The 12,130-nt window shown below is 35.8% G+C and overlaps 1 protein-coding gene across 3 annotated transcripts; it reads right to left on the minus strand.

Moving 5' to 3' along the window:
- Window positions 1-862: 862 nt before the first annotated feature.
- LOC108362577 (uncharacterized) lies at window positions 863-2,264 on the minus strand. Of its 3 annotated transcripts, none has more exons than XM_017615608.1 (4): window positions 2,106-2,264; window positions 1,814-2,051; window positions 1,478-1,738; window positions 863-1,426 (listed from the first exon to the last, which is right to left on the minus strand). In XM_017615608.1, exons 3-4 carry the CDS (start codon window positions 1,702-1,704, stop codon window positions 1,144-1,146), a joined length of 510 nt encoding a protein of 169 aa, XP_017471097.1. In that variant the 5' UTR covers window positions 1,705-1,738; window positions 1,814-2,051; window positions 2,106-2,264; the 3' UTR covers window positions 863-1,143. The 3 variants fall into 3 exon arrangements, with proteins under 3 accessions (XP_017471097.1, XP_017471098.1, XP_017471099.1); XM_017615609.1 differs by having other exon boundaries at window positions 1,795-2,051; XM_017615610.1 differs by lacking the exon at window positions 2,106-2,264 and having other exon boundaries at window positions 1,814-2,099.
- Between the last annotated feature and the right edge of the window lie 9,866 nt (window positions 2,265-12,130).

The following is a 12,130-nucleotide window of genomic DNA, read 5'->3' on the forward strand; positions in this document are numbered from 1 at the left end:
TTCCTACTTAAATTTTATATAATTTTGGTAACGTATTTCTAAGCTGACCCTGAGATCTGTGAAATAATACATATTTATGTGCATATATTGTGTTGATTATGCTCTAAATCGCTAAATAATTCTTGCAGCAATCAGCACCATTGGAAAGTGAAGTGACAATAGGCTGGTTTTCTTTATACAGCCCGTTTTAAATTCGTATTATTGTTATAATAAATTACAATTATTGTTTGTTTCCATTTCGGTCAACCGCGCAAATTATTTATTAAAAAAATGTCGTTTAAAAATAGCAATTTTGTTTACTTTTGAATAAGACTTTATCGAGTGCGCTATAAAGACAGGGGGATAAATGCTGTAAAGAAATATATGTTGAGTCCAATCGGTTTTTTGCTAATCCGGTTTTTGTGTAGGTATAAACAAGGTATATTAAAAAAATAAATCTCCATGAAAAAATATCGTTATTTTCGTATTTAAAATTAATCGGAATTTTATGGGGGGTTATAAAAACTCGTTTTAATTGAAACTTTGTTTTTTTCGGCTATATTTGTTATTATTTATTGGCCCAGATGCAAATATTGAATGAACTAACATATTTTAAATATTTACGGAACTACCATTTGTATGCAACCCTGCCTATCCTGTATTCAAGTAGATGTAATTCGAAAAATTTAAACGGATTTCTTTAAATCAACCTGAGCTGCGGACATATTGCGAATTCATTTTAAAACATTAACCACTACATTATATTAGTATTAAATACTTTCAATTAAGAAACAATTCTTACTAGAAAATAAATATGAATCGGTTTATTTTAAATATTCCAATGTATATTTTTTGTTAATGCAGATAGTGCGTTTATATTTTATAACCGTTACATGGGGAAAAGAAATTTTAGGCAGATTGTTATTGACAATTTTTACATAATTTACGATTGCAATCAATTTCTTTCAAAACTATAATCTAAATGATTGCAAGTTGTATTTTTTACGATCAAAACAGATTCCAATATTAGGTATATTATGCAAATGCAATCCAATTTGATTTGAGTTATTCAGTTTTAGATACATTTATATTTCTGTGTTCGTATGGAATAGTAGTTTAGGTCGGGAAGCTGGCTTTAGTATAATCCGGCATTCCCTTTATTATTTACAACACATGGAATTTTTTGATGACCCTTAACAAGAATATGGACGTGCTAGTATCGGAACTATTTCTTGCACGTTTATTTATCCAAAATTTCTTCAACGGCTCGGCGCCAGTGAGGGTATGCTGCGAATGCTGCATTATACTAAAACCAGCCTTTCGACATAAGCTACTATTCCACACGAGTGGAGCACGTGCGAAATGCGGATTTTCCCAGTTGCAGTACAGCAGTAACTCGACACCTTCCTCACCAACCGCTCTGTCCTCTATGAGCTTCTTAATGTAACTGCAAATAAAAGATGAAAATTTGAGAAAAAATACTATCACAGCGTTTCACTTGTAGCGTTTCACTCTTGTAGTATATTGGCTATCAAGCACCAGAAAATTTCCATCACGCATGCCATATGCCACCGATTGTCGTGGATCAATTAAAATACTGTCATCACAGCTTTTTGGTACTCCAGCAACTGGTGTGTCTATGGCGGAGTTATGTGGAGCTGTTGCATGACTAAAATCAATTTGGGCTCTTTGAGAACTGGCTTGTTTGTTGCGCGCTATTGTCATCAAATGTATGCAAATTAGATTTCCAAACGGGCAACTGTTGAATACAGGAAAAAATGTATTTTATATGGTTCCGCTAAAGTGCACTACTACCGTGTATAAATTGGCCGACCTTCTAATAAATCCAATCCTATTGTATCGTCATCGCCGCCAGTCACCAAGAAATTTACACTTGGGTGAAATGCAACATCATTCTCCGCGACGAATGCACTGTATTAGCTCGCCTTCAGCTTTGTCAAATATCTTAACGCGGTTCCAACTTAACGCTAAAGCCATCAGATTGCCGTCTGGATGCCATGCCAGCTGTCGTCCCATACCTCTTCCCCCGGTGAACGTTCGCATACATTCGCCTGAAAATGTATCGCAAATTCTTAACTTGTCGCCGCACGATGAAATGAACTTACCATTGGGGCTGAATTTTGCTGCGCGCACCCATTTGTGTGTATTTTGAATCAGTATTTTGATGGCTGTTCGCCATTTTTCTAGTCTGCAAACGAATAAGCTGACGAAGAAGCAAACAAATTCAAGCACATTGTTGCATTCTACCGTACATTTTAAAAGCTTTGAAATCTTAAAACATATGTGAAAAACTTTTATAAGCTGAATATTTCTAATGTCGAATCAAGACCAAATTTTATAAATAGCATTTTTAAAAAGCAATCATNCAATCAAAACCAAATTTTATAAATAGCATTTTTAAAAAGCAATCATCTAATATTTTTCAAGTTTTTGGGCATATATGTTACCATTTGAACAACTAATACTACCAAGTTTTAAGAGACTATTTAATGCAACTCAGGTCAAAAAAGCGCACTTTAGACCAAAATAAGCAACTCTAAAAAACAGATGATCGCAGCTGTGGTCCAGGATGACGTCTATTGCTAAGATATCTCACTTGTATTTGTACACAATGTTCCAATTGCATGATTCAATAATTATAGGTCTGCTCATTAGTGACATTAGAGTTTTGACACTCCCTTAGCTCCCTTACAAAAGCTTTGAACACACACACGAACCACACACAGTGCCTTGCTAAGGGAGCCAGAAGTTCCCAAACTTTTTTTTTCTTGGAGACCCCTTTCAAAAATTTACTGGTTTCGGTGGACCCCCTGCTGATACATTTCTAAATATTCCCAAAGCTCGTAAAATAATTAAATGTGAAAATTAGATCTAACAATGTAAATTTGCATCGCGGGTGCATTCAAAATCTAAACTCAGAGTGGCCAAAATAAAAGTAAAATATTTTCTTGTATTCTATTTATAAAAATAATGTGATTACACACTTGTAGGTTTTTAAAAATAGAGCTCGTAAATACATCATATTTTTTAAGAGCACTGCGAGCGCCAGCGTTATTTACATTATATTCACCATAAACTCATCAAATGTTCATCTCACTCATGGCTTTGCACGTTGAATATATGTAAAATAGTTTATTTGTGTTAATGGCATCATTTTTATTTTTATCGCTCCGAGTTTTAAAGTGAGGCGAAAAATATTTATCACATTTTTAAAACACAAAACTTAAAACATCGAAACGGCAAAGTTTTTCACTCCAAACTTTTGATTCAGAAACTGACAATAGAGAAGAGATCGAATTTAATAAATCGATAACAAATAACCAAGCAAGCAAGAAGCACAAAAAGTCTTCCACCGTCTTATCTTCTTCAAGGCAAGATGGGCAAATGGACTTGTATTTACGCCTATCAACGTCAGGTGTTTTTGCCACGTGAAGTGACCAAGCAGTCCAGCAAGTTATCTGCAGTGTCGTCTACTCAGTGAGAGCAAAAAATTAGATAGACCTTATGAGGGTGAAGGCAACATAGTTTTGCCCACCTGCATTCCTTCGATGCCTCACAGTCATTTCTGAGCGAAGTATTCACCAGTTTCTGATGGTGGTTTCGACTGCCGAAGGAAGGAGTGCTAAAACTGGTTGCGGACCGAGGAATGCCTAGTCTGAGCCAACTCTGGCCAAATGATCAGACGTCTCATAACCAGGTACTCCAGAGTGACCTGGCACCCAGAGTAAAACTACCTCGTTATGATCTCCATCATATTTTAGTCGAGACTTGCATTGGCATTGCATTGGAAGTACTTAAATAGAGGGCTGGTCAATGCCTTAAGTGCAGCTTGGTTGTCACTGCAGTCACGTCAACTCCTTCCCCTTCACCTATGTTTCACCACGTAGTCCATGGCTTTGAGTATTGCAATTACCTCAGCCTGGAAGACTGAAGCATAATCCCCTACAGAAAAGTGAAGCTTATCTCCATTAACCTCGAAAAAAACCTCAGATCATGACCCAGAGTCAGTTTTGAAGTCATTAGTGAGGATTCGACAATTTGTGAGTCCGGTCTCAGCGATGGAATCAAACCACCATTCAGTCTCAGGGAACTCAACATTATAGAATCTCTTCAACAAAGGTAATCGTGGCGTACTATCCTGTAGCATTGAAAAGACACAAGTTCTTAAATCTCATTGTCATACCAGCATCCGGTTCTTTTTAGTCTGCAGGTGGTCTTTAAGGCTTTCCCACGTATGAAAACACAAAGTGACAGTAAGTGCAACAGTGCGTCAAGAGCACTATAAACCACTCAAAAGATTGAAGTTAAATAAGGAGCCTATCAAGCAACCATTTGGTTCTTTACATCGAAACCAGATACATTTTCGTGGGGCGTCCACCTGGACCACTTTGGGAATCACTGCTTCAATACAACGACACTTAACGCGAGTCCTGCCATGTTCTCCAACGAGAATCTTGCTCCGTATGTGGATCAAAAAAATGAAGACCTGCAACAGTTGCTATTGCATGCATCGCCGTTTGTTTAAGGATTTGATGCCGCCATTGCGCCGTGAATGTGTGCAAATCCTTGTTGTTAGGTTGCCGCATTTACGCGGCCTTGTCTGCTGACAACGATGGCCAAAATATTCAATAACCTAAATTGCGAATTTGTTAAAGTAGAGTAGTGCGAAACGCCATTAATAGTAGAAGCCGTTGCTAGTTGAAGCCTTTACTTGTCACTCGTCATTAAAAACGGGGCAAGCTTCGCGAATATTCTCCTTTGTTAAATGTACATATATACATACATAGTAGCGAAACAAGGTGTGATATTCGCATAGTGGAAAGATAAGGATGTGCGATGCAAATTTTGTTCCATGGAGGTAGTTGTTCTGCAATGTATACACAGGAGGCTAGCTACAAGAAAGAACGATTCCACTTGTCAAGGATGCTTACATGCATCCTAGCCTTTCCTGAAATTGAACTGCTTGTTGTTACTGTGTTAATTGTTGTAGCCGCTACAACAACAACAACTGTTAATTCGCTGAAAATTCCCAGCCGTATCCGATTGTCGATACAATTACAATAAGTCTGTTCCAATAGCAGTCCGGTTTACAGAATTTAGTCAGAACTTACTGGAAGTCGTTCCTATTGACATAAAACCTGTAAGTGGGAACACTTTTGAGAGAGTAACTGAGCAACTGTTCCTAGTCAGAAGTTACAGGATTTAGTCCGGAGTTTTTTATACCCGAGCGCACTTGTGCACAAGGGTATATTAATTTTGTTCACATAACGGTTGTTTGTAACAGCCAAAACGAATCGAGATAAATATATACAAATGTATACATAAATGATCAGGATGAAAAAAGAAATCGATTAAGCCATGTCTGTCTGTCCGTCCGTCTGTCCGTCTGTCCGTGTACACGATAACTGGAGCAACAATTGAGATATCTCAANTACAGCATAAAAAATCGCCGAAACTTTTTAAAATCCGACAATAACCACGCTCACATTCCATATAACGGTAATTTAGAGAAATACAAAATCTTCGATAAATCAGTAAATATTAAAGCTAATTTATTCAAAATTGATGCTTGCAACAATTCTTTACCAAGAAATACGTTTATGGTAAAATTTTGGAAAATGGGCGTGGCACCGCCCACTTATGATCACATATAAGTATATCGGTAACCGTTCTACCAATTTGTACCAAACTCGGTGTGGTTATTGTGCTTGCCACATATAAGCAAAACGTTGAAAATTATTGAAATCGGACTAAAATAACGGCCGCTTCTCATATAACGGTAAATTTCAGAAATGCTTGAAACTTCAATATTTCGAAATTGAAGGACGCTAATTTACTCAAAATTGATACACCCCGGCTTACCATCTAGCGGAAGGTTTCGGAAAGGTGAAAAAACATATATTTAATACTTGCGCCGGGTATTTAATGTTCGGCTCCGCCCGAACTTAGACTTTCTTACTTGTTTCCCTGTAAGTTCATGAAAAGGTCAAACGATCAGCTGATTTACATGTGCAAACAAAAACAGAAAGCGGTGAAAGCAAAGAACCTTATATTTGTTAAAAACTGGAAGTAAACAACGAAATATTTGAATTTGTATAGATTTTAATAATTATTTAGTGATATTTTAGCCAAATCCGTGTTGTACCAATGACATGTAAGCAAACCGACTGACGTTTTTACAGGAAATAGTGCTTTTTGCGTTCCCGTGCACTTCTGCATCTGTTCTCACTTGAGAGAGTAAAATTGTAGTTTGACAGTTCCACAGGTGTTTGTCCGAAGTTCAAAGGAACAGATTAAATGCTTAAAACAGTCCACTTTACAGCGAAAATCGTGTTTTAATTTTGATCAATGCGAAAATATTGCATTTTTCATCTAATCTATTGGAGGAAAGTGAACGTTTTAGTGCACTCCATGCTTTGCTATTAAGGCTGCTACGCGAAAACGTTTTAGTGTACTCCATTGCTTTGCAATTAAGGCTGGTGCAGCAAACTGCGCCAGCATCTGAGTGGGATTGATTAGTTAACTTGCTAAAGGAGGCTGCTTGGAGCAGAAGCGATATGACTGATAAAATGCTGTCAATATAATAATAAAAAAACATTTCGGGAACGGCTTTGCCGCGCCCTATATACACAAAATGCAGCGATTCGTCGCAGCGCTACACTTGCATCTACGCATAATGAGATGGGGCACCATGGTGCACTTCATGGAAGGACAACAGCGCATGCATATGAAGCTGGTATCCAAATTGAATGGCTTATCTTGCCCGCAGAATTCCACCCACTTTCTCGCCACGGCATCGTTGCGAGGAAAGGAAAAAAGCTGCATTTCGAGGCACTACCTTCACGGCTGTCGCAATTTAATACACGGCACTTCATTTTATCAGTTTTTACACACTCTTCAACTGAAAAATCACTAACAAATTGCAAATTAACACGATTTAAACCGATTTTTCACTAATAATTCAAATTTCTCTATGCTACTGCTTTGTAAACAAAAGTTTATTTACGAGTTACCACAACTGTCAAAATCGGCAAAACCAAAGTAGCGGTACCTCTGACGGCGCCACCTTTGTTTCGCTACACCGTGTGCTTAAAACACGACAATCGGAACCATGTAGAAAAACGAGATTAGGCTACATGTAGACATGCAATCATATCTAAACATTGGTGTGTACCACTGCATATAACGTCGCCTGGGTAAAAGATTGTCGTATGTTAATTTCGGCAGGTTGTGGGAAAACGCTATTGAAGTTTGGAATGCAATTTCTCAAAACCGCGAAGATAGATTTTCTCCAAAGTCTCTGAAAATGTTACTAGTTCACAAGATTCTTAAATTATTTAATTTTTAATGTTTACTGTTAATTAGTTTTGAGTTTATGAAGGATTTTCTTAAGTAAAATTTTGTCGTAAGCGTTATTTGTCCACAATTTGGCAGCCACTTTGTATGAAATACGACACAATGTGATCAAAATTTCTACCAAATTAGCGACACTTTTTACTCAATATCTCGGAAACTAAAGGAGATATCAAAAAATGGAGATCGCCATTTTTAAGATATTGATTTGTTTAATATGGCCGCATCACTAACTAAATTTTTACTAAATTATCAAAAACATTGTAGTCAATAACTCGGAAACAAAAGGAGCTATCTAGAAACTGATCTGAGAAACTGACACCAATCGAAAGACCTTATTTCAAAATATATAACTGCATCTAGAACTAAAAATCGTCGAAATGGCGCTTACGACAATCTTTTACCCAGGCGACGATAAGTAGTACATATTCGAATTTCTGCAGAGCAAAACGCGAATGATTGCTGTATGGTTCCCGACGCCAGTAGGCAAGTGCAATTTAGCGCCTCAGACAGGATAACGATCAAAGTGTTTCCCGGGTTGACGTAGGTCGACATGTCGGCCGCACGCGCGTATCTTAGCGATACTCTGCAGCAACCAATAACAAAATTAATTATATGGTGTCGCTTTTCAGTACGACGACTGCTCCTCAAGAACTTCATAAATTTTTGAGAAAATAAACATGAAATTATTCTAACTTTTTGTTTAAAATCGAATATTAAAAATGTAGGTTTGGACTTCTTAAGTTGTAGGAACGGCAACAAAATGCCGAAGGTACCTCACATAACACCTCGCTATTATGGACAGATCCCTTCCCGAATTTTTATCGAAGTACGTATCGTGGTATAGTTTTCGCTTTCAGTTTCAAAAGCGAAAGTCTACTATGCCGTGCAAAATATTATAATTTTAAACGCAGGAGGCAACCCTATTAAAAAATATATCCTTACTGCACATGCAGAGGCCAAGCCCTTTCATTTGACACATCATTTTTGAAATCGGGAGAATGGTGTAAATATCATAAATTCAAACGCAGTTGGCAACCCAATTAAAAAAATATATCCTTACTGAACATCTAGAGGCCAAGCCCTTTCATTTGACACCTCAGTTTTGAAAATCGAATGAGCGGTGCAAATCTTATGCAATTAACAAAATTGCCTTCGCATAGAATAGTATCTCTAGCAGCGTTGCCACAACCAAAGAACGTAAATGTATAAGAAGCGACAACTCGTTACTTTGAAAATGTGCCGGCCCGATTTTGACCGTATCTGAAAGGTTGAGATGAGGAGTTCGTCTCCCTTTTGACCCTGTCCGTGGCAGATTTTTGATTTTCGCCTCGAATGCGGAAAATGCCAGCAGAACAGAAGAAAAGCGGCAAATGAGTATGAATTTCTGTGGTTGTTTCCACAAGTGGTTGAAAAAATGTAATTTAATATAGTAAATATATAAATTATGGTGTGAAATATAGAATATTCAGTGCTTGTGTAAAATACGGAGGTGCTTGTATGTGAAAGTGTCTATATTAATAATAAAAAGTGTTTGTGAGTGCAAAGTGTTCGTCAACAAGTGTCGATTGATGGTGTCTGTGGATAAAAGTGATCATTATTTTAAACAAAATCAGTGTATTTTTATATAAAAATGCATTAGTTTAATAAGAAATCTATGCATTTATATATGAGTGTACTTATGTTTTGTTTTCATCTGGAAATTTACATATTTAAAGTGTGCAAAAAAATGATATGTTGGTAGATTTGATGGATAAAGTGTGTATACACCGGCTTTATTACATTTATTATTTATTTATTATATACAGATGGCATAAGTTTAATTTAAATCTATTCATTTATACATGAGTATGCATACATTTTGTTATTATCGGGCAAGAATAAATGTTTTCCAATTTTTGGTTCATATGCATGCCAAAAATAAACGCGTAAATGAGAAACCTCAGTTGTCTCCGTCTTTCTCACATCCTCCGCCTAAAAAACCTATAAATATGAAACATAAGTTGTCTCCGTCTTTCCCACGTCCTCCGCCATATTTATCTTGACAAGTTCTTAAATTCCTGCAAAATGCCGCGTCCTGACATATTTACGCGCAGACATATGTACATATGTACGCTTACAGTAGGCTGTTCCTAACATGAACATCTTGAAGCCCATTTTGCTTGTTACCGAAAATTTTCTAACCAGCAAATTCTGTTACCAAACATTGCTACCACTTCTTGTTACCGCAATTCTAACTACCTGGGTCACATTTTAATTCCTTCCGCATTTCAGCTATAAAGTTTTTAGAAATTCTGTTGTTGCATATTTCATGGGGTAATATTTTGTTACCTGCTTATGAGATGCAAACAAATTTTACCGGTTACGAGAGTTCGCAGAATGCGAAAAGGGTTTAAAAAAAGAGAGGAACTTTATTTTTGGGTAAAAAAAATTACCAACGCAGAATAGGCTTGTTAATGTACAATTTTTTGTGTTTGTCGCTTTTGATGATAGTAAACAAAATTTGTGTTACCAACGCAGAATAGGTCTGTATGTATACACTCACTTATACATGCTTCATAGCTTCGCAATTATCAATAATGCAAAAGAATTAAATTTTTTGAATTCGTATACATGTTGCTCGTAGTATCTAGAGTCAACTGATGACCGAAGCTGGTGAAGGCAACCATGTTGCCAAATTACATTTGTTGTAAAACCACTTATGTATATGATTTCAGAAGTTTTGAGTTTACATCAAAATATCATGGGTCATTTGTGCAAAAAATTTATGTTTATTTTGTTTTTTGTTAAATTAAAATCTTAAGCAACTAATTTGTAATATACAAGTTTGAAGAAGTGTTTAGAGAAAAAATGTCTTAACACGAGATAGGTTATTTTTGCAGATATTACTGCGGACTTGCCACTTTTCATTTGGCTGGCTGTGGTTTTTTTCAATTTTACATTTTAGAATTTTTGTGGCCCTCGCGAAGAAGTTGCGCTTGTAGGTAGGCGATGCGCTTGCGGGGAGATGTGTGGCAATTGAATTTATGAATGAATGAGTTTGACCTTGAAGAATATGCGCATGCGTTTATGAATGAACGTGTTGTTTATGTATTTTAGTTGCATATGCGTATTTGTACATACGTATATTTGCATGAATGTAGATATGTTAGGGGGGAAATCGCATGAGTATATTAAATAAATTTATTGATTATAAATGTACATTTGGTTCATATAAAAAGGGTAATTTCATCCATAAATTACAACTTTACAACTTCCATAATAAAGAGGAAGCTTATAAAGGTCTTGCATAGCGCATGTATTTCATTTACTTATATTTGTTTAAAATTATAAAATAAAGTAAATCTATGCACATGCGCATGCAAATTGTTAAATGCCGTCAGCAAATAAACAAAAAGAGCTGCGGCCATGTTTTTTCTCATTTCATTTTATTATTTCTATCATCGGTCACTTTTTCTTAACGTTCTTTATCGCCGCGAAACCATATGTGCGGCGAATTCATTTACGAAAATGGATGTTAAAACGGACGCGAACTCCTCATCTCAAGCTTTCAGACCACACTCGCCGACTTTAACGAGTTGTCGCTTCTTATACATTTACGTTCTTTGTTGTTGGGAAATCGAACCAGTTAAATCATTTAACTCGTTTGAAAACCAGTTCAACGCAGAGTTGTATCAGAAAGCTTTCTGCTCCGGCCAATCAGAAAGACCCAAAAGCTTTCATTTGACACGCCAATGTTTAAAAAATTTATATTCTGAAAAATATTAAAAATTATCAAAAAATATCAAAATTGTATGCATGTCTTCCCACCAAAATAGAGGCCAAGGCGGTAATTAGTTATTTCCGAGGGAAAATTTTCCAATACGGAACCCGGCTATTAAAAAAAAAAAATAAGGGGGTTTAGAGCGGCTTGTGATTGTAAATCTGAAAACCCCACCCTCCGGAGGCTTATAGTTTTTATGAAAATTGAATTTTAAGTGGCAAAAAATGTCAACTTCAACCTCACTTTTTGCTTCGCCATTTTTTATTAAAAATTTTCATTATTTACAGAAGTATTAATTTTTATGGAAAAAGCGGCGCAGGCAAAAATTTTTAATAAAAAATCGCAATTTTTTATTAAAAATTTTCATTATCAAATTATCGATGTACTTTTTTCATTATTCATCGAAGTATTGATTTTTATGGAAAAAGCGCCGCAGGCGAAAATTTGTAATAAAAAATCGCGATTTTTTATTAAAAATTTTCATTATCAAATTATCGATGTACTTTTTTCATTATTCATCGAAGTATTGATTTTTATGGAAAAAGCGCCGCAGGCGAAAATTTGTAATAAAAAATCGCGATTTTTTATTAAAAATTTTCATTATCAAAATATCGATGTACTTTTTCTACATTTGTGTACTTTGAACTACAATAACACCAGTAAATATTATTTCCCCCCGTAAAAATTATACCGATATGATCAGGATTAAGACCCCTATCGATCCTAATATTATTATTTTTAATAAAAGCAATGTACGTATTTTACACCTATACCCCCTAATTATACGCACTTATTTGTGGTGTATTTTTTTAACGTATGGTAGCATACATTTTGTGTTACTGTCAACCATTGTTATTTCTGCTTGTTTGTAAAATGTGCAAACGTTTGTGAAGACATTTATAAACGCGTTTTACTTAATTAATTAATTAAGAATTGTATATTAAAGTATTACAAACGCATGCGAACCTTTTAAGGATAATATATTTGTGTAAATAAAAGTGATAGGTGTGGGGA

The sequence above is a fragment of the Rhagoletis zephyria genome, unplaced genomic scaffold, assembly GCF_001687245.7.
Source record: "Rhagoletis zephyria isolate East Lansing unplaced genomic scaffold, Rhagoletis_zephyria_1.1 Rzeph_scaffold_01041, whole genome shotgun sequence".
NCBI lineage: Eukaryota > Metazoa > Arthropoda > Insecta > Diptera > Tephritidae > Rhagoletis > Rhagoletis zephyria.

Coding starts and splice junctions, on each gene's coding strand:
- LOC108362577 (XM_017615608.1), bottom strand. CDS start 1,704: ATGACAATAGCGCGCAACAAACAAGCCAGTTCTCAAAGAGCCCAAATT. Junction 1,427..1,477: donor ACAAGAGTGAAACGCTACAA/GTGAAACGCTGT, acceptor TTTTATTTGCAG/TTACATTAAGAAGCTCATAG.